Source organism: Ailuropoda melanoleuca, chromosome 8, assembly GCF_002007445.2.
Source record: "Ailuropoda melanoleuca isolate Jingjing chromosome 8, ASM200744v2, whole genome shotgun sequence".
Lineage (NCBI taxonomy): Eukaryota > Metazoa > Chordata > Mammalia > Carnivora > Ursidae > Ailuropoda > Ailuropoda melanoleuca.
The window spans coordinates 91,908,097-91,931,620 of NC_048225.1; the positions used below are offsets into that span (position 1 = coordinate 91,908,097).

Genomic DNA, 23,524 nt, shown 5'->3' on the forward strand with positions numbered 1-23,524 from the left:
GCAGAGAAAGACAATTATCATATGATTTCTCTCATCTATGGAACATAAGAACTAGGAAGATCGGTAGCGGATGAAAGGGTTAAAGATGGGGGGGTAATCAGAAGGGGGAATGAAGCATGAGAGACTATGGACTCTGAGAAACAAACTGAGGGCTTCAGAGGGGAGGNAGAAACAAACTGAGGGCTTCAGAGGGGAGGGGGTGGGGGAATGGGATAGACTGGTGATGGGTGGTAAGGAGGGCACGTATTGCATGGTGCACTGGGTGTTATATACCTAATGAATCATCGAACTTTACATCGGAAACCGGGGATGTACTGTATGGTGACTAACATAATAAAAAAACATTAAAAAAAAAAAGATAAGTAAAAATAAATAAATAAATAAATAAAATAAAACACAAAACAAATGAACAGACAAAACAGAAATAGATACATAAACACAGAGAACAAAATGGTGGTTGCCAGAGGAGAGGGAGGTTGGGGGATAAAAGGGATAAAGAGGTACAAACTTCCAGTTATAAAATAAGTCACAGGGATGTAAAGTATAACATAGGGAATACAGTCAATCATATTGTAATAAACTTGTATGGTGACAGATGGTAACTATCCTCATTGTGTTGATTTCATAATTTATGTAAATGTTTAATCACTATGTTGTATGCCTGAAACTCCTATCATGTTATATGTCAACTATACTTCAATTTAAAAATATTTTTTTAAAAAAGTAGAGTGCTACAAAACTTACAAACTTGACAGTAAGGATGTCACACTTCCCTTTCAGAACTTCTAGATCATCATGCTCACTTTAGCTAAGTTTCTCAGAAGACAGAGGTTGAATCATCATACCCACAGTGCCTATTTTTAAAATGTTTCTTGAATTAAGTATGCCTACAAAATTTCCAGATAATTACAGTTGGACTGGTATTAATCAAAGAAGACTACTAATAGCAGCAGAATCATGATCAGAAAAGGTTCAAAGGCAAAAAGCAACTACAACTTTAAACAGAAAAAGTGTCAAGGAAAAAAGTAAGGAACCATAGATATTGGGTAATAACAATGAAAAGAAAGCACCAGAAATGTGAATACCATGATTCTGAGCTCAAATGCCAAAAGCGAGCAAAGATTAACAAGAGTTTATGGATTCCCCTAATGCTTCAGAGGGGAATAAAATGAATTGATGGTACCATCAAAACTAATGGTTCTACTCCTACTGACCTGTTGTCCTCATCCCTCAGTTGTTCTTCACCTAAGGAAATACAGATACTTTCTTTTGTAATTACGAACTGAAGATACCTCTTGAGATTACTTATATTTCAAGACATCATTAAATATCATAAATTGTTAATATTAAGTATTTGTTAAAAGTAAGGAATTGTTAGCAACAAGCTTTTGATGGCCACTTCATTCTGTCATAAATGCCACTGATGTTACTATACTATTATGTGTCTGTTTCTTGTTCCCAGATCTCAAGGAGTTGCGAAACATGCAAAATATCCTAAGAAAGGTGTAAAGCTCAGTTGAGTAGTGTGGTCCTGCAATCAGCCTGAAGGAATAACTATTCCACATAAACTATAAGCCAGCAGATTGGATAATTTCAAATCATCCAAAATTCTTCCTCAATCAAAGACAGAATCAGTAGGGTTCAGTCCAGAGACCAAATCCACATAGTAATTTGAACAAGGAAAGCTTAATATAAACAAAGACTACTAAACAACAGTTAACTTCTTAATTCTAAAGAGTACCCCAGGGTAAAGGAAGGTACCAAAGGAAGGAACAACCTGGAAGGGGGAACCTCTCCCCCAAAGTTGGGATTGGGATCTTCCTGGAGAAGATGTGTTTGTAGCCACTGAATGGGGGAGAAGTTAGCTGGGTTCCCTAGGCCAGAGCTGGTCCACAGTTGCCAGGAAAGTGAGAAAGACCCCTCCAGAGTTCACATGGCAGGCGAGAAACAAGAGAGAATCACAGTGCTGGGAGCCCACTCACAAGCAAGGTAACACAAGGGCTGGGGTACACAATGTCTGTGTTAACAAAGCCACAGGAAACAATTTTCTGGGGTAAAGGCAGGCCAAGGCTGGCAGACAGGCATGCAGAAGGAGACAGGGCATCAGCAGCCTGCTCACCTGCAGAGCAACGAGGTCTGGAGTCTAAAATGTCACCAGGGCACAGGAAACAACCTTGAGGGAGTTACAGAGTCAGAAGCCCACTCTCCACTAGATCTGGGGTGCCCTGGTGTACTCAGCCAAGTGGTCACCAAACAGGCAAGGGATGCAAGCTTGGCAGTAGACTGTGTTTAGGTGTGTGGCTGAGGCAGATGCCTCCGGCAACAGTGTAGGAGGAGCAAAAAGAAAAACAAAATCCAAAGCACACTGGAAGGAGGAACAGAAGCCCCCTACCCTCTCACAATGCCCCTCCAGCATCCTCTACCATGAACAGCATACTCACTGTAAAGGAAAAATATTTAAAGAGTCCAACCCATGAATGCGTAACAGAAAATGAAAAAAGAGACTTGAAACTAAGAGGCACTAAAGGATAACTGTCATGATTTCTTAGAATTATCAATGTAAAAGCCCCAGGAGTTCCAGGCCTGTCTTAAAAGGCAGCAATTTCTCCAGTGTCAATGAGAAATATAGCTGGTATCAGCACATACTCTATAAAGCCACTGCACAAAAAACAACATGGCATAGAAATACGTTATTACTATAAGAATAAATAAACGCCATAAAAGAAAAACTTTAAATTAGTGGCAATGCATAAAAAGTTAATGCATAATGAGGATGGCATCAATTTCATTGGGAAAAACATGTATTTAATAAATATCTCAGATGTCTATCCATCTGAAAGAAACATAAAATGAAGTATCATCTGATATCCCATTTAAATACAAATTCCACATGGATATTAAAAAGAATTTTTTTAAGCTCTAAAAATCATCTTACAAGCAAATGGAGGAATTGGGAGACATTTCTAATCGAGACCAGAAACCCAAAATCAAACTTTGGAGGTGGAGGGGGCAAGAACAGAACTGAACATATAAAAATGTGTTTGGCAAAACCTATTATACACAATTCTAAAATATGTCTATGTAGTATATATAAAAGTATATATCACACACTGATGTATGTATGCAGAGGGGTATATGGATGGAAGCACGTATAATGTACGCAATGTACAGAAATGCATTATGTTTCCTAACACTAGCTGCTGAAAAGAACCTTAGAAGCAACTTGCAATGAGCCTATCTACTGCCCAGATAGTGGCCAGGTCCAACCAGAAAATGGAGTCCACACAGCAATTTGAACAGTCTTATAAGGAATTATTAATTACTTGCACAGGATTAACTACTAAGAGGCAAGAGCAGAGAACTCTAAGGAATACCCTATGGCTGAGGGAAAGAAACAGAGCCAATAGTTGGAAGGGGCACCTCCCTCCCAAGGCTGGACTTTAGATCTCACCGGAGACAGTGTGGCCCCAGCACACGGAACGCGAGAAGTCAGCTGGATTACCCCAGTCAGAGCTGTTCTATAGTAGGAAGGCCAAAGCTGATGGACAAGAATGGGCAGGCTGGGATGGATCAGCAGGAACCTCTCTGCCGTGACACCAGCATGCCAAGAGTGGAAGGCAGGGAGGCGCAGACAGGAACTGGCCACACAATCCGCCAGAGGGGGACATACCCCCCATAAACACACCAATGGCAGCACATAGCAACAGGAACAGAGTACTAGGAACCTCTGTGCCTCAGTTTCCTGTAAAAATTTTGCAAAGCCATGAATCTAATAGTTGTTAATCAGTAACATACCCAGGGCCACCACCCCAAAATATCTATATCTGGCCTGGCTGGGTGCCTCAAATCATAACCATTCACATTGTAAGGAAGGTATCAGAAAAAATGTACGAAGTATAAACTTTCAAAAATCCCCAAATTTCAGAACTATAAGAATTATTCAATATCATCTCTTCTTATGTTCCTACATGTTTTTTTGTTTTTTTATTTGCTTGACTGGCTGGAACTGAAGTTGGTGTGCTGTTGTTTCACAAAAGAGAAGAGTAAATGCATTCAAAGTTAACGAGCCTACACCAGGAACGTGAAAAAACAACTTCAAGTGCTTGTTGCCTGATGTGAGTCATCCTAATAAGGGCTCTTGACTTCATCGTATAGTATTGCAGGGTTTAGCATATACACACAATTAGCCAATCATTACTTTCTAAAAATCACAATTTCAAAATAATCACTTACCAAACACTATTCCTTTAGCAAATGGAGGAAATAATTCTGAATGCCGGAATAAGTTTTTGTGAATTTGCCATAGTTCTTTGTGTAGTTTCTTAAAGTCACTGTATCTCTTCCATATGATTATCTAAAGAAAAAGAAAAATCAAATGTGTCTCTCACAGTGAAACTACGTAGGTTCAGATATCTGAACAACAAAAAATCTTTTCATGAAAGTGCCCAAAATTGTCATGCAAAGGCAAACAAATATATGTTCTAACCAATATGGTTAACTATCTCAGATTAAATAATAATATCTGATTTAAAAATAAAAAGCAGCAACTCTTTCTCTATCTTTTCTGTTTTGGTTTTTAAATTTCATTTTACACAGTACTGTTTCCTTGGAAAAGTATTCAAAGTGGTACAAAGATGGTCTATGCCACCTAAAATGTCACTTAACCTCTTCAAAAATCAATTACTCTTGGCCTGGAAATGAGCTAGATGTCAAAATACATATTCTGTCTCAAAAAGAGCATATTTATAAACACAAAATAGTTAGACAAATTTTTTTTTGAGAGAAAAAGAGAGAGTGCATGCACAAGCCCAGGGGTGGGGGGCACACAGAGGGAGAGAGAGAGGGAGAGAGAGAGAGAGAGAATCCCAAGCAGGCTCCACGCTCAGCTCACAGAGCCCAAAGCAGGGTTCAATCTCACAATCCTGAGACAATAACCTGAGCTGAAATCAAGAGGTGGAGGCTTAACTGACTGAGCCACCCAGACACCCCTAATTTAGACAATTTTTTAAAAAAGATTTATTTATTTATTGAGAGAGAGAGAGAACACATGTTGGGGGTGGGTTCAGGGCAGAGAGAAGAGAGAGAATCTCAGGCAGACCACACTGAGCGCAGAGCCCAACGCAGGGCCTGATCTCACCACCCTGAGATCATGACCTGAGCTGAAATCAAGAGCTGGACGCTTAAGCAACTGAGCAGCCCAGATGCCCCTAAACAATTTTTAAACATAAAGTACCTACATAGCATTTGCCTAAAAGAATAAACTAAATAACACTGAAGAGGAAATGGCTGTGTACCAAGTAATTAATCTTAACTTTTACATTTCATAAACCTTATTTCACAAATCTCAGTTTAAAGTAATAATAAGGATTTCTTAAAGCAAGATGAATCCTGAACAGAATACCATTAAAACTAGTATATTTCAAAACAGAAATCACAGTCATCTAGATTACATAACACATAAAAGTTTACCTCCATTAATTTGAATTACTGTTTAACCTTATTCAGATTAAATTCAAGAAAAAAAAAACCTTTATAAAGAAAACAGATTTGACACATGACTTTGATATCACTGATTCAGTCACCACAAAATAGGATAAAACTTGAGTTTTAAACTCCATTACATGGTATACTAGGGTCTTTGTTTCTTAAAAAAAAAAAACCTAATTACCTCACTTCTAACAAACTCAATAGAATGTAATGTTAATAATAAGCAAATCTTAGGCCAAGCAGGTAATCAAGTGAGATTTAACAGACTCTTGTCAAAAAATTTACTCTCTGGATATAAATTCTTCACTAAACTTTATCATACTACCAAAAATTCTACCATGATGAGCTTCTTGTTTTTACTATAGTTATGATCCTAGGAGAGTAGTCAGATTTAATATGAATTAATTTAAACTGCTTCCTTCTGATGCTTCCTTTTATTCATTTACTCAACAAAACTAGTTACCAAAACCAGTATTTTCATGTCTCTACTCTGTACTAGGCTCTGTGTTAGCATGAAGAATGAAGAAATGAGAAACACAGACCCTGCCTTCAAAGACTTCCGGTCTAGGTGGGCAGGACAAGCCAACACAGTAATTGCGTCACAAGACAGTGTAATAAATGTGGACAAGGGAAGCCCAAGGAGCAATCCCTGTTATGAAAGGAGCACCTATGGAAGGTATTATCTTAGGTAAGTATACTGAAGGCAAGTAGTGATTAGACCAACAAAAAAGAGAGAGAAGGGATTGGGGATGAAGTTTTTAAAAGGAGTGAGATGCCAAATTTAACCACTAGAATTTGGGCTTTTGCAACTGAATAAATGGCGGGCCATTCTCTAAGGTGAAGAAAAGGGGAGAGGAAGCCTTTACGATAAGAACAAAGTTCAATTTTAGACATCTTTGGCACAGCTTTGGAGTTCAAGAATGAGAACTAAGCAAGATGTATTCATTTGGGAATTATCAGCAGAGAGGTGGCAATCACTCAGGAAAGCTTTCTCGGCATTTGTAACAAGATGAGGAAGCTAAGGACAAAACAATGGGGAACCCTAACACTGAGAAGTCAGCCAGAAGTAAAGAGGAAACCAAGTGCAAAGTAGATGTTTAAGAAGCTTGGTTGTGCCACGACACAGACCACCTGGATGGAAGAAAAGATTTTATTTTAAAATGGAAGTGAATGAGACAAAAGCTGACAGCAAAGAACCAACAGTCCCAGTAAAAGAGCAAGAGGAACAAACAAGTAAGAGAGCCAAACCAATACTTGAAAAGTAAATGGTCTCAGGACAGTGAGAATACAAGTGATTTTAATTTTCATATTTTTTGCTTCTCTGTAATTTCTAATTTTGATATATGAAAATAATTCTGTCATGGGGAAAAAAACCGTGCTTTTTTATATTTTTAAAATAGATCAAATTGTGGTGGTACCACACTGCCAAAGGCTTAAGGAAGAAATGGGTGATGGGCTTGTGAAAGTAACCTTACATAAGATAAATGCCATCCTTACAGCCATTATAAACTAGAAACGAGAACTACTCAAAAGACTATAGCTCATGGAAACAGTTAAATCTGCAGATAAAATTTCCATTCTAGTTAGGGTCATTTTTAAATAAAGGCAGAGTAACTTAAGGGGCAAAAGTTAGTAACTTAATCAGAATAATGATAATAACAACATGGTCTATAAACCAGCATATAATCTGTCAGAGTAAGAATTAGAGCCTCCAAGGTGAGACTCTTTTTTAGCATGCCTAATTTATTCACTCACATCCTTCTTATTCTCAACACTACAACTATAGAACCAAAATATCTAAGAGCAAATATAAACCTTCAAGAAATGCAGGAAACCAAAGCATCACAAAATGTCACCATCTACTGCCTACTTTTCTTCATACTCCTTTTAACTTTGGACATTTCTAGAAATCTTCAAAATGTCAAAGCGAACAAAAGCACATCTCCATTACGTTCACAGTATTAATGTTTATAACTGGACAACACAAAGTCCCAAAAGATGCATGCAAAAATTATTTTCTCTAGCAATTCTTTCGTATTAGAAAAAAATTGTGTAACAACTACTATTCTATTGAACCAACCCTGGCAGAAATTTCTTATTCATTAAAGTTACATTGTGTAAAATTCCTCAATTAAATATTAATTCAGTGACAGTCATATATTACACTACGAATTTAGTAAAAGCTTAACTTTCATTAAAAACATTCCCTTAAGTAATTTTTACATAAAATCAATGTTTTCTTTTCAGATAATTTCACGTAATGATAGCAAAAACCTTTAGATCCCATAAACAAAACCACTCAAATCAATTAAATTTGTCCTCCCACATAATATTTTAAAATTGCTGGATCATCTTTTCTTGCAACCAGCATCACTACCATATTTGCTTACAGATTTTCTTTCTCCCCTTTTCAAGAGCCTTTTCTTTCCCTTGACACATTTTAAATGTTCTCAAATGGTTTTTAACAAACTATTTTATTTATGAAATGACTTAACAGATTTCTGACATGATACATAGAAAGTTCTATCTCAGTTCTTCTCCTTTTCCCAAATGTCACCAGTGAAATCTACTACCTATAGAGCAACAGAGTTATAGGTTACTTTTTGAAAAAGGCGCGGGAGGGAGGGCACAACATCTCTACTTCTTTCTTTACCCTTCTGCAGGTGATCATGCTTTAGAGAATCTACTGAACAAGAGGCCACATTAACTGTTGTTGTCCCCCTCAGATTTTCCCATGCTGCTCTTTTTTTTTTTTTTCTAACATTTTGTTTATTTATTTGACAGAGAGAGAGCACAAGCAGGGGGAGCAGCAGAGGAAGCAGAAGCAGGCTCTCTGCTGAGCAGAGCCCCAGATGTGGGGCTCGATCCAAGGACCCTGAGATCATGACCTGAGCCAAAGTCAGATGCTTAACTGAGCCACCCAGGTGCCCCATCCTGTGCTGCTCTTAATAAATAAAAATTTAGAGGGAAATTTTGAAGGATAAAATTTTGTAAAAGAAATCTATCCTGGATAATTTTAAATTATTTCCTCCATGTGAGTATTTCAGCATTCTTAGGAAAAAAACACTGCTACCTGGTAGCATGTACCAAGGTGTGTGAACATATCTATTAAAAAAAACAACAAAACATCTCCAGTTTTATGAGGATAGCATATTATTAGCCCTACATTTGGTTAGATTAACAGGGCATCTTCTAATCCTCAATAGCTCTTGGGAAGCCTGACTAAATTCTAAAGCAGTACCTAACTGACTCCATTAACAGGAGAGAGAAAGTGAAAGGAAAGGAAATGGAAGCAAACTCTAGGTAGCAAATTCCTCTCCTAAATGAGAATTCCAATGTTTGAATGAAATACATGAGAAGCTAGAGTGTTAAAATTTCAAGGTTATTCTATATTTCAAGAAGCCGGCAAGACAGAAGACATTTTTAAAAATTTTTATACTATTACTAACAAAGGACCATGCAATCATCTAACTAAAGGACACTTACAAGAGTTTTCTGATGAATGGTTCACCAACAGTTGTTAATATAAAAGAGTTTTCCCCAAAAAAGGATTAAGGAAATGGCAGAGAGTATGTTCATGGATAGGTTGGTTCAGGATTCTCCCTGGAAAACGGGAACATCAAGCTACAAACTACAGCATAGCAATCAGACAATGTATTCAAAGGAAACACAACCCATCTTTAATTTTAACAGAGTTGTAAAATTTCAAAAGCAGAACAGCCTGTACTGACTATTAATTCAACATAATTAGAAGAATTCTAAAGAAGTCCATACTAGCCGATTGACACTTAAGTAGAGAGAGTACTTAATACAATGGTGCAAATTACTTTCATTTCCATTTTGGAAGGATATTGATACAGAAATACATATATCCTTTTCTTCCCAAATAACTATATTACAACATTCTCTTCCTGGTTATTGAGGCAGAAAAGTGAGATATCTTAAAACCCCTAAGAAAAATTATATGAAATCCTTTAAAATTGTGTTTTACTGACCTCAAAACAAATACTGAATCAAATATAGCAAGAAATGCTAATGTATAAAAGTTCAAATATTGTCTATACCTGATGTCACACATTCAAACCAACCAGTACCAAACAATCAATTTAAATGTATGAATCAAGCCAGTTTATTAAGTAAGGAGTAGTGGGGCTTGTTGGAAAACACATACTTCATCTGAAGACATTAAAATTCAAATGGGGAAAAAAAATTGTTGCAGAATCAAGACTGCCGATTTATAATGTCTTTTTTAAACACTTTAGTAAGAAAAAAAAAAATCCCCCAACATACATCCTTCTAATATGGTGTTAATGAGCAGGTACCAAAATGAAAGTAAATCAAAAAACGTTAAGACAAGGAAGCTCCCCAGTTAGGATTCCTAAAGGTATATAACAAGCACAACATAATTACAAATAAAGAATTCCATAGTTTAAAGCAAAAACACACAAGCTGGTATCATTTGAGAGAGAAAGAGTCTGCAAATGAACTAACTACAAATTTAAAAAAGAAACAGACATCTACACCCAAAGCAGTTTTCCAAGGTGTCAACATATCAACTCAATATAAAAGTGAAAGTAGACAGGAACCCATAATTTATTATGATCTTTAAAATTAATATTAGTTATCAAATACTTTTCATTTTCATTAGCTATGATTTTGAAATAGATAAGAGCTCTTAGCACTAAAATCTTACGAATGTTAGCTATCAGAAACATTATCACATTATTAAACAGCACTATAATTCCTTAAATTCTTCTTCGTATAACTTAACACCTACTAAAACTTAACATGTACTTAATAGGTCTGAAATAGGAAACTTCAGCTACTGTTTTGTGAGCTAAAGATAATCCACAGACAAACACATAAATACGAAGACAGGCATACCAACAATTCCGACTCCTCAACAAAGCATTTAATTTTTTGTCAAATATATAAAATAATATTTTCATATGTATAAACATGTTACCTCCTGGACATCCTCTGGATTTCTTCGTGAAACAACCTAAAATAAAACATACACAGAAATATCTCATCATTACCAAAATTTAAAATTTCACATTTGTATAATTAATTTCAACAGCATTTGAGAAACTCAATTTGCTTAAAGGAAAAGAAATACTATATTGTATCACTTACAAAGAACTCAGCTATACAATACCTTCACCATCTGAAATACATGCTAAAAAATTAAGAAAAAGGCAGCTAAAAAAATGCCCACACACTAAAGTTCATGCATTACATTCATAAGAGAATGCCCTGGCTTCACTCTTACTTGACATAATTCTAACAAGCTTGTCTACTCCCCTTCCCAGCCTACATATAGAGTAGAAGCAAAAAAAAGCAGCTGTACCCATACAAAGTACACAAGGGATGGCTCTATGTTATTTCTTACAACTGTACGTGAATCTACAATTAGCTCAATGAAAATTCCAATTAAAAAAAAAGCAGCCACAATGCTCAGACACACCAATATCTGTGAGAAGTAATCACTGACCACCTAATGGTGAAGACAAAAAACAAAAGTAACTTACCAAAAAATCACATATAGCATTCAGGGACAAATAATCCTATCAACATTCCCTGAGCGAAGAGAAAGAGGGGGGATTGTTTCAGACTTCTCTAATTACACTTGTCTAATTAGACTAAAAAGTCTAACACCTTTAGAAAGATTTCCTCACAAAACTTAAGAAAGAAGGCAGGGTGTTTAAATCATCAAACAGCATTGAAGAGTGGGAAAATCTCACATTAGATACATAATCCCATCTATGTAAATGTAAATTTCATGAACCGAACGCTATAATATGCATTTTGCAAAGACAAAAAGCTACATCAAACACATTAAAATAGTTGTCTATGGATGAGAAAAAGAAAAGTCTTTGCTGACTGGTGACAGAACCATAAGCTGAACATTATGAGCCACTCAACAAGCATGACCTCTATAAAATGGGGAATAATACTCCCTGCCTGGCCTGGCTCTGATGGACATCAAATCAGAACACGGCAAGAACTTCATAATGAAAAAGTTAGTTCCTTCTCTTCCTTACTAGAGAATTTAACTATCTTGAGAGGTCCCACTTAAGAATTCCAGAGAGAAAAGGTTTCTAATTTCTTGCCACTCTATTCTCCAGCTTTCAGGATATATAAATTTGGTGAAATCTCTTAGCAATTTTCATTAATTTAGAATAGTGCTGTCCAACAGAACTTTCTTTGATCGTGGAAAGAAATCTGCACTGTTCAGCACAGTAGCCCCTGGCCACATGCATGTGCATGGCTACTGAGCATCTGAAACATGGCTATTGCAATTAATAAATGAATTTTTAATTTTATCCCATTTAAATTAATTTAAATTTAAATAACAATAGCCACATATGACTGATCCTTACTGTATTAGACAACACAGATTTAGAATAAGAGACTAGAACAGGTAACTAATGACCATAAAATTATTCAAATACTGAATTCCAGCTATTACTTTCACGTACTAGCACCCGCCCAACACACACACACCTTTCTAAAACTATGACAGTATTTCACATAATCATTTAATTTTGCCTACTATAAATTTTTCTTAAATTTTTGTAAAATATGCTAATGAGAAGAATGAGGTATAATCAATCCACTAATAATCCACCGACCAAGAACAGTCAACATATGATCACTGACAATAAGGTTTATTCTGGTTGTACCTGACATTCTATGAATTTTCTTTTGTGGACAATTAATAGATTTACTAATTTACAACTCAATCACTTTGCAAATATAGGAAGATATCTTACTATTTTAAATAATCTTCCTTTACATATGCAAATGGCCTTTTTGTAACAAAAGAAATTATTTCCTGATTTGGTATGCAATCAGAAGAATCACATTTTGGATTTTCTTCAGATAAGCCATTCCTGGAAATCAAATGTATGTATACTGCATAAGCAAAAATACATTAGCCATCCCCTAACAATATCCACAATTTTTTTAAGTTTATTTATTTTTAGTAATCTCTTCACCCAGTGTGGGGTTCAAACCCACAACCCCAAGATCAAGAGTCCACACTCTTCCAACTAAGCCAGCGAGGTGCCCAATACCCACAATTTTAAAACCATCTTATCAGAAATAACCAATTTGATTATGATTTGTCATCTACAGTCTCCGTGGCTCACACAGTTCCATGTGCTGCTGCTACAATGGTAAGACAAAGGCCCTGCATTCACACCTTCACGGAGCTCACAGTCTAGTGACATGTGTAAGTGGGGAGGAGGGAGGAGGAAAGGAAGAGTGGAGGAAGAGAGTTATATTTCCCAAACTTATTTTAGTATCTCAGAGAACAGCAGTGTACTAAGCAATGGGTTGGGAAGCACTTCATCCTAGAACTTTCCAACACCGGATGCTCGTTGTTCCGACCACAGCGGCATCCCAGAAGCCGTCAAGAACAGCTGAGGGATTTAAGACTTTTAATATTTTCATGAAAATAAATTATTCACAGTTAGTATAGAAAATACAGAAAACCAAAGTTTAAGTATTCTGAAACTACCTAAGTGAAGGTCTTTAATTTAAGCTTATAAGAACTTCTCTTCACCCTCAAATACTTCTCATGTAAAGGGGTGAGGGATTTACTCAGGCAGAGTTCAGAAAATTAAATCAAAAGCTATCTGCCGAGTATTAACTATCCCTTTCCCCAAGAGCATAAGCAAAGCTTAGTGAAAATCACGTCTGCAAAGTACAGGCCTATACTTTTCTGATTCTCCTCTTTCCTTCTTGGTTCTTTTGCTTCTCTTTTGCAGGTTCCTCTTCCTCCTTCTATTCCCCAACAATCTGTGAGCATTCAAAGGATCAGTCCTAGACTCTGTTTCTTAGCCTCCCTTTCCGTGTTAAGAAAGAAAGTCTATAACCGGTGCTAATACTGTTCAAGGTACTGTGCTAGGCATGGAGGGGGAAAAAACCTGATTTTGTACATTTATATTTGCAAAGCATTTTACTAATGATTCATTTTATTCCCTCAACAACATATGAACTAGGCAGGAGTGGTTATTATGAGTCTCCCTTTTACCAACAAGGAGACAAGATCCAGAGACTTGTATAAGATCACACGACTATTCATTCACCTTTAGATTTGGAAGTAGAACTTGGATTTCTGACTCCTGGTCTAATGCTCTTTCCACTGTACTATACTTATCCCTCAAATTATCTGTAATATTTTCAGGAGTAATTAAGTTTACTTACTTCCACAAACCCTGTCACCATTAGGTTTTATTTATTCTTTCACTTATTCATTCAACAAACATTAGGGCCTACTCCACTTCTAGATACTGAACTGTAACAGAAAATACACTGGGTCTGATTTCTACACCACTATATTCTAAAAATATAATCACCTGGCAAATACATTAGCAAGTTCAACCACTTGGCGCCCCACTATAAGAGATTCAGTATTCCTACATCTGTAATCTTATTTAAATAGTTAAGAATGTGTCCCCTGAGATGGAAATCAAAAACACAAAAGGGTTAGTTAGGATAACACAGGCTGAGCCCAAATGTCCAACTCTTCTAACCATGTAATTCTCTTCAGCAGGAATTTAAAGTTGGTGAAAAACAAGAATATCAATCAGAAATCTGAAGAAAGAATATAATCATAATGAAAATGAACAAACTGAGGCCTCAGACCCAGATTTTTATAACTTATAAAGCTATCTTGGCAATTATCTCAACAAGTAGTATCAACTCTAAAAAACAAACAAAACACTGTAAATTCCCTCTGATATAGGTTACTAGCTAGCATTTAGTAACTTTTTTCAATATTTTGTCATAAAATTCAGCCAATAAATGCCACAAAAGATGGAATGTAGTAAAGCAGTGATTCCTTCTGCCTAATTTCATAAATGTCCACTGTAAGCCTTACCTATCACCTATACATATATCTTGTAGAGCCTCTTGGTAGAGAGAATTCTATCACCAAGTCACCTTCAAAATTAGTACCCTAAAGCAGTGCTTCACATACTGTGCTGTATGGAACATCAATATGCTTTAAAATCCGGGCTCTCAAAGGAAGGGCTTAATGACCAATTCGGTTTACCTTTGTTTAGAAAAGAAACATTTTTTTACAGCAGAATTTCTCAAGACTTTTAAGATATTATCATGCACAGTAAATCTCCAAAAGGAAAATATGTAGTATCTGTCCAGTCAACTTTTATTTTTATCATATGTGATGTGCTATTATTTTATTTACTTAGTGCAACACCCACTAAAGTTAGAATACAGCTGGGAAATGCTACCAGTTTGTAGTCCATCTGCCCCTGTTAATGCCAACAGCAAATTCTGAATTTAGGAAAACAAATAAGGGCTTACAGTGAAGGTCACTATCTCTTACTATGCTAAGAAATCAAGTCCTCTACTTTATTTAATCACCACAACAATCCTGCCTGGTAGGATGAGATAACCAAGCCCTAGAGCATACAGTCACATACTAATACTACTCATTATTAATCAGGTACAGGCAAGACTGGATCTCAGAACTCCATGATTCCAAACAAAGTACTCCTTCCAGGACACAACTGAATCAGCCCTCCTAAAGATTAAAATTCCACGCATGCAAGTAATATTCCTGATGCCTGTTAGGTAAACCCATTTTGTCTTTTACAGAGAAATGTAAGTTGACCAAAAAATAGCAGCTGAAGAAATGCTTTGGCAGAAGAGAAGGAGCTAAGAAGGTACTAGCCATGGACTGCTTTTTTGCCAAAGACAAAGCAACCTTAAAATGAGCCCTCTTTCCTATCTTTAAAACAAAGACCCGAGGGGAACACATAGTGACTCAGTCAGTTTAAGCTTCTGCCTTCAGCCCAGGCCAGGATCCCAGGGTCCCGGGATAGAGTCTGGCTCCTTGCTCAGCAGGGAGCCTGCTTCTCCCTCAGCCTGCAGCTCTCCCTCCTTGTGAACTATCTCTCTCTCTCTCTCTCTCCCTGACAAATAAATAAATAAACTCTTAAAAAAAAAAAAAAAAGACCCAAAGTTGAGGTTTGGACTAGCTCTAGCCCATTATAATCAACAGATCATAACATTCATTAGGTCCTCTAGATCCTTTTCAGAGCGCTAACTTATTTTATCTTCTTAATAAGTATTACCAACTTTCCTTAAAAGTCAAGTCTAAAATACTCATTTATCAAATTACCATCATAATTATGATTTGAAATCACCCTCTTGACTCAGACCCACACAAAAGAATTGTCTTCTTCATAAGATTGAAAGGTAACTCCTGGAAAACAGAACTACAGAAATCAGTCAAATCTATTATATTGCTTACAAAAAATGATCACAAAATTGGTCCCTTTAGAACCAAGTAGAAATGAGTTAAATATAAATTTTAAGAAGCTACTTTTATGAGTAACTTATTACAGTCAAATCTTCTGATCGCTGTTCAGCTACCAGTTTGGTAACAGAGCTAAGAGGATAAAGGGTTTACAAAAGCAACATTTTTGTTTTTAAAACTGTCAAGATACAAATAATCAAACATAAAAGGGGGGGCACATGCCCACTCTTCATCTCTCAAAGATATGACTCCCCACATGTGGGATGGGAATAGTTGGATATACAAAAATGTAAGGCTGTACTACACTGAACATTTCCCACCGTGGTGATTAGGTAAACCAAATGGCACGTTCATCAATGCAATGCACACAATCCTGACTTTCAGGCATTTGCCTTTCATAAAATCCATACTTTCCTATAAACATACTTACACCTTTAAACTGCATTTGATACACACACACCCTCTGGCAAGAATCGTAAGTACCTCAAAGCGCCCAGCTCCCATAGGCAAGTGTCCTCTTACCAAACTCAACCTCCCTCCTCCCCCATCACCTGCATCTCAGTTCCTCTCTCCCTCTTTTCCCTGCAGAGCTGCAGGTGTCACTGGTTGGCAAGAATATTTGGGTTGGTTAATCACCCGCCAGCCAGGTAGTCTGGACCCAAGAGACAGCACCTGCACAAACCATAATTAGACATTTTACAACACTGTTTAGTTCTCTGGGATGAAAGAACTTCCATATAAGATAGATAAGTCAATAGGAAAAACTTCAGACATTCCACTTTCTAACAAGTGTTTATAAAAGTAATATGTTGAAAGGAATGATTGCTTTCTACATCATTAAACTCCCAAACTCTAAAGAGAGAATAAAGAAACCATAACAGCAAGGTACCTTTGGATACTCAATAAATGTTAAGTTGTATTTCGCACTTCAAATTTACCAACTTTAATGGCACCACTCTAAGGTAAACTATTTTCCAATCTAATTTCAAGGAAAATCAAAATCATTACCCTTAAAAGTCTGTAGTTTTAACACAAAATCTTAATATCTGAGCATATAAACTGTCAATACACAAAATGAAAACAGGACTGGCTTACATTTTTTAAAACCCGCTTACTAGGGGCACCTGGGTAGCTCAGTCAATTAAGCATCCAACTCTTGATTTCAGCTCAGGTCATGATCTCAGGATCGTGAGATGGAGCCCCGCCTCATGCTCCACTCTCAATGCAGAGTCCCCTTGGGATTCTCTTTCTCCCTCTCCCTCTGCCCCTCCCCCTGTTCACATTCTCTCAAAAGAAAGAAAGAAAGAAAGATCTTTAAAAAAAAACCTGCTTACTAACATTTTTCGCATGAGATAGTTTTCTATTAAGCAGTATTAACAATCAAAAACAAAACAAAGGTAGAATAAAGCAAGACACTAGAAAAAAACTGAACAACGTTAAGAGCCATGATTTTTCAAAATTTTTAATCATAAACACATTTTTCAGCAAATTAATCTCCCTCCCTAACCCCATGACTACTCCATTTGCTGAAAAATATTTCCAGAGTAAGCCAACACCAACTATTTTTTCAAGAAACCTTCATGGAGCTATTGATAATTCTCACTGCTTTAACATTAGGCATTTGCAATAATGTAAGCAGGTAAGGGTTTAAAATTTAGTAGGTTTTTATTTCCTTACAGTGACTTAAATTATTACTTGAAATGTTTATGAATATGTATTACTTTCAAAATAAAAAGCTATCAAAACCAAAAATTAAATACGATGAATTCAGCATACAAAAACTCCACAGTGGATATCATATTTAAGAGAAAAAGACTGAATGCTTTCCTCTTAAGATCAAAAACAAGGCAAGGATATTCACATTCACCACTCCTATCCAACATTATTGCACTGTAAGTCCTAGCCAGAACAATAAGGTAACAAAAAGAAATAAAAGATTATAGATTGGAAGGAAGAAATGAAACGATTCCCTTTGCCAAACATGTATTGTCTATGTAGAAAAAAATGAAAACTCTACCTAAAACTAATAAGTAACCTTGGAAAGATCATAGGATATAAAGTCAACACAAAAATAAACCCAAATGTCTTTATACTAGCAACAAAAAATTGAAAAAAAAAATCAAAAAAAATTTTAAGGATTTTATTTATTTATTTGAGACGGAGAGATACAAAGAGAGAGCATAAGCAGGGGGAGAGGGAGAAGCAGACTCCCCGCTGAGCCAGAAGCCCGATGTAGGGCTGGATCCCAGGACGCTGGGAGCCAAAGGCAGACACTTAACCAACTGAGCCACCCAGGTGCCCCAGAAAAAATCAGATTTTAATAGTATTCAGGGTAGCTACAAAAAGATTAAATACTGAGGAATATATATGTATATGTACCTATGTATCTAACAATAATGTCCAGAATCTATATACTGAAAATTATAAAACATTGAAGAAAAAAATCAAAGAACACCTAAGATAATGGCAAGACATACTGTGTGTTCACTTGCAGATTTGCAGATTCAACAGAGTAAAGATGTCAATTGACCCACAGATTTAATGGAATTCTAATCAAAATCCCATCAGGATTTCTTGTAGATATAGACGACCTGATTCTAAAATTGATATAGAAAAGCAAAGGAACTAGAATAGTCAAAACAATTTTGAAAAAAAATAAAGTCGGAGGAATTCTACCTAATTTTAAGACTTAATATAAATATAAATCTACAATAATCAAGACAGTGTGGTATGAAACAAAATAGAGAATCCAGAAACAGATCCACACATATATTGCTGATTGATTTTTGGCAAAGATGCAAAAACAATTCAATTAAAAAAGGGCTAGTCTCTTAAATAAGGTGTTTTGTTGCAACTGAACATCCATATGCAAGTTCTGCCTAAAACTCACACCTTATACAAAAATAAACTCAAAATGGATCACAGAGCTAAATGTTAAATGCAAAACACTAATCTTCTAGAATAAAACACTGGGGGAAAAAATTTGTGACCTGGGGTTAGTAAAGAATTTTTAGATCTAACAGTAAAAGCACACTTCACACAAGAAAATAAAAAGAGAGACTTCACCAAAATTAAAACTTTTTGCTTTGTGAAAGACACTAAGATAATGAAAAAATATGCTATATACTGGGAAAACATACATACAATCACATATCTGACAAAAAACTTATATCCAGAACAAACACAGAATCTCAAAATTCAACAGTTAGAAAACAATCCAATAAAAAATGGGAAAAGACAATCCCAAAAGGTTAAATACTGGATGATTCTATTTATACAACATTCTCAAAAAGACAGCAGAGTGGTAAGAGAGCAGATCAGTGGTCACCAAGGGGCTAAGAGATGGGGAGAAGAGTATGTAAAAGGGATAGCATGAGGGAGTGTTTGGGGTTGATGGAACTGTTCTGTTTTCCTGAAGATGATGGTGGATATTTGAATCTACTGTGTAAAAAATTCAGAGAATTATATAACAAGTCAATTTTACTATATATCGATTTAAAAAGGAACACTTAGGGGCGCCTGGGTGGCGCAGTCGTTAAGCGTCTGCCTTCGGCTCAGGGCGTGATCCCAGCGTTCTGGGATCGAGCCCCACATCAGGCTCCTCCGCTGGGAGCCTGCTTCTTCCTCTCCCACTCCCCCTGCTTGTGTTCCCTCTCTCGCTGGCTGTCTCTGTCAAATTAATAAATAAAAAAATCTTTAAAAAAAATAAAATAAAAAGAAACACTTAAAAAGAAAAATATTGCCTCTTTCAGCCTTCTCTCAAATCCCTGCTATCATCCAGCTCTGTGCTAGGCACCATAAATACAAAGTTAAAAAGGCAGTCTGCCCTCAAAGAAGGAACCAAACAAGTACATTATGATAAAGGCTTTAATGGAGTAATATATAATACACATGGAGTTCTATACCTAAGAAGGGCTTCCTGGAAAACACAGGGCAGGAGCTGACACTTCAGATGCGCAGGGATACCAACACAAAAGAGAAGAGCATTCCTGACAGAGGAAACAGCATCTAACATAAAGGTGTAAGAGAAAAGTATACTAACATACTTGAGAAACTACAAATAATTCCTTTCCCTAGCACAAGAAGGCCATACAAGAATACGGTCAGGAATTGAAAACAGGTTCCCTCCAAGCAACACAAATAGTGTTCCAATTTGAAGCCTTGGTAATGGCAATTTTCAGACTCAAATCAAGCTAAGTATTTCTTCCGTTCTATCCCTGCTCCCCATTATCACAGTCACTGTATTCTCCGTGTACCCATCACTTTTGCCTAACTACAGTAAGGCCCTGTGGGGACACACAGGCACCCCCATACATCCACCCACAGCACCTAATGAAATGTGTTTTATATAGGTATTCAAAAGCACAGCACTGGGATAAAAGCACTGTGACTGGGGCCAGTCTACCTGTGTTCAAATCTAGACTCCACCATTGGCTAGCCATGTGACCCTGGGCAAGTTACTTAAACTCTCTGTGCCTCAATTTCCTCATTGATGATGTGAGAATAATAATAGCACCTACTCATTGGGCTGTAGAAAATGCGCTAATTTATATAAAGTGATTAGAACAGTGCTTGACTCAAATAAGCACCACATTAAGTGTTTGCTATATGAAATGTGCACTTATGTATTCTCACAGTTTCAAAAAACACCCAAATTGCTTTAAGTATGCACAAGATGTGCATACTTGAATACGTGCATACTTGCATACACACACACTACTTACAGAGCTAAAAAATGGAAGACGTACGTTCATGGATCAGAAGATTCAATATTCCTAAGATATCAATGTTGCTAAGATATCTTCTTCTGTAGAAGCTGATCTGTATTCTCAATGTAATGCCAATCAAAATTTGGGTAGGTATGTCTGTAGAATTTGTCAAACTGATTCTAAACTTTATACAAAAATGCAAACAATCTAGAACAGTCAAAAAACAATTCTGAGAAAGAGAACCTAATTTCAAGATGTTAGTATAAAGCCACAGTAAATATGGTTGTGTGTCATCAAGAAAAATGAAAGCAAATGTCTATACAAAGACTTCTATACAAATGTTCATGATAATTATATTCGTAATAGCCAAAAATCAGAAACAACCCAAACACTCATCAACAGAATGGATTAACTGTAGTATCACCATACAATGAAATACTGGTCAGCAATAAAAGAGAATAAAAACACACAACACCACAGATGAATCTCAAGTAATCATGCTGAGTTAAGTAGCCAGACCAAAAAACAAAGTGCATACTGTACGATTCCATTTATATCAAATTCTAGAAAATACAACCTAATCTATAGCGACAGAAAACTGACCTGTGGTTGCCTAGGGATAGGGGGTAGGGAGGGGGAACTGGATGCAAAGGAGCATGAGGGAACTTCTGCAGTGAGGACTATGGCAGTGGTTACACAACTATACACATTTGTCACAACTCAAGAAACTGTACACTTAAAATTGATGAGCTTGGTTGTACATAAAGTATGCCGCAATATAAACAAAATACAGTCATAAGGCTACACTGCCATTTAAAAATTAAAGCATACCTTTCCCTATTCATGGAAAGAACATACACAAGGATTACCACTCACTTAATGTTGTTGAGAAATCCATATTACAATAAGACTTTTGTAAACGTAGCATGATGACACAACCAAAAACATGGCTAATGGCTCTCTTAAATCTGTGTCCTCTTTAAAAAATCAATGGAAATCTACAAAAGAATTTTCCAATTCTTAACAGAAATACTTACTCTAGATAAAAATGCATAAACAATACAGAATTTAACTAGGAAGTCTGTTAGCAAGCCTATAACTGGCCATAAATTATCCAAGCCTGCTAGGATTCAGAGAACTGCAAAACAAAATAACAAGGAGTTTTTAAAAGATGAGAGAGAGCTCTTATGCTACCTAAAATTTAACAACGGTACTTCCCATGATTCTAATTCTATTTCTGCATAAAGAACGCTATAAGGGTAAAGAATATAGAAACTATTTCTTAAGGCTAGAAGTAAATTAGTAGTAGGAAATATTGAGAAGACATCCCTAATCTTCATCTCATGAAGTTCTCTCAGGGGACCACTACTTAACTTGGTTAATTCTCCTGAGGAAAGATGTTTTTCTCCTTAAGTTTCAAAAAATAATAAATATTTTACTTGTTTTATAATATTAAGCACAGTTATTTTTTAAAAGTATACTTCCATGTTGACCCTCAAGCCTTAAAACTTAAAAAAAAACAAACTCCATAACAGAAACAAAAAATGAGGAAATAGCCACTTACAAGGAGAAAAAAGACAGTGTAAGCAATTACCCAGTTCAAACAACCACAGCAATACGTAGCATGCATATTATATAGATTTGGTTACTTCTAAGTCAGTGGGTACTAAAAATTGGTTAGTTGATGTAAAGGAGCCTCACAGCTTTTAAATATGCCCTCAAAACAACTCACACAACACACTCTCAGTAGAATTTCTCCTATGTCTCCTACTACTGCAAATCATGAAAATCTCCGGCAAAAAGACAGACACAGAGGGCCTCGGCTGGTGATCCTAACAGTGACATCCTTCTCAAGAGTCTGCCTCACTACAGACCTGACACTGTATAAAAGGTCAAGGGAAGAAATATCTTTTATTACATAAATCAAATAATACATAAGTTAGCTTTCCAATCTACACTATCCCGGAGAAGCAAGCAAAACCACTTCTGCTGATTTCAGCCTCAGAAGAGAAAGTACTATTGGGATAGGGTCTGAGTCATCAATTTAAAAACCATCAACGCCTGCCCCACCCTGGAATGAAGGCACTACCGCGACTTCTATAGCATCCAACACTCCGCCCCTACCCCAATCTTCCAGAAGTCACCACCTCCGACGCCTGTCCAGGCACTGGGCGCACCCAGACCCACCCCAGGCTCTGACCCAGGGTCAGGTATCCCCACACCAGGGTCCATACCCTAGTCCCTCACGCCCCCAACTCAGGATTCTACGCCCGCCCGACATCCGCACTCACCCGGGCGGTGACCTTATACACCGTGTAGCCCCTTGGATGTCGCTGGGGCTCGGTGACAGTGTAGAAACGGGCCAGATCGGCACCCCGCTCCCGGGGAGAGGTCATCCTCCCGCCGCCTCTGCCGCCGCCACCGGCCGGGAACCATCAGGGCAACCCGGCGCTGCCGCGGTCCGGGCTCCCCAAACAGCGGCGAAGCGGTAAGGGGGCGGTGGCTCCACGGCGGCCCTTCGCCGCGCAGCTCTGCTTCCGGCGCGGCAGAGAAGCTTCCGGGTCAGGTTCCAGCGCCCTCGGGGAGGGGAGACTCCACGCTAGAAGCTGAGCCCCATTCTGGCGTGGGACTGGCAAGTGGAGAAGATCAAGTGGTCGCACCGCCACTCTCGTCACTGCGGAAGCTGAGACTGCTCCACTAAGTCTCTGTGCACTAGCTCCGACACCTAGATGTGAGCGCTGTTAGAGCCAGGGTACGCAGGTGAGACCTTGGTGCTCCACACCCTCGCCCGGCTGGTGTACAAACTTACGTGGACTCGTAAAGGGATGGAGGGATAGCCCAGCCCAGCATCTTCTCTCCTTCCTTACTCGCGGCCTGTCATATACCCAGGGCAACATCTGAACTCTGGCATACATAACCATTCCTTCCTTCTAAGACAAATTCCGACCACCTGTGCGCCTGTCTTTCAACCTCCACGGCAGCCCTCAACCCTCTATCAATCTTAAAATTCATCCCCTCGGATTCTAAAAGCTGG

The 23,524-nt window shown here is 37.3% G+C and overlaps 1 protein-coding gene across 8 annotated transcripts in view; it reads right to left on the bottom strand.

Moving 5' to 3' along the window:
- RPS6KC1 (ribosomal protein S6 kinase C1) overlaps nucleotides 1-23,031 on the bottom strand; it is a 201,582-nt gene extending 178,551 nt beyond the window's left edge. For 5 of the 8 annotated variants that reach the window (XM_034666861.1, XM_034666859.1, XM_034666865.1 and 2 more), the window contains exons 1-3: nucleotides 22,782-23,031; nucleotides 10,454-10,489; nucleotides 4,234-4,354 (exon numbers count right to left, since the gene is read on the bottom strand). In XM_034666861.1, the coding sequence (XP_034522752.1) occupies nucleotides 4,234-4,354; nucleotides 10,454-10,489; nucleotides 22,782-22,886 (262 nt within the window). In that variant the 5' untranslated portion in view covers nucleotides 22,887-23,031. Of the gene's footprint in view, nucleotides 1-4,233; nucleotides 4,355-8,973; nucleotides 8,993-10,453; nucleotides 10,490-22,781 lie in introns of those variants that run through there. The other 3 variants (XM_034666862.1, XM_034666863.1, XM_034666864.1) reach the window with 3 other exon arrangements.
- Nucleotides 23,032-23,524: the final 493 nt, after the last annotated feature.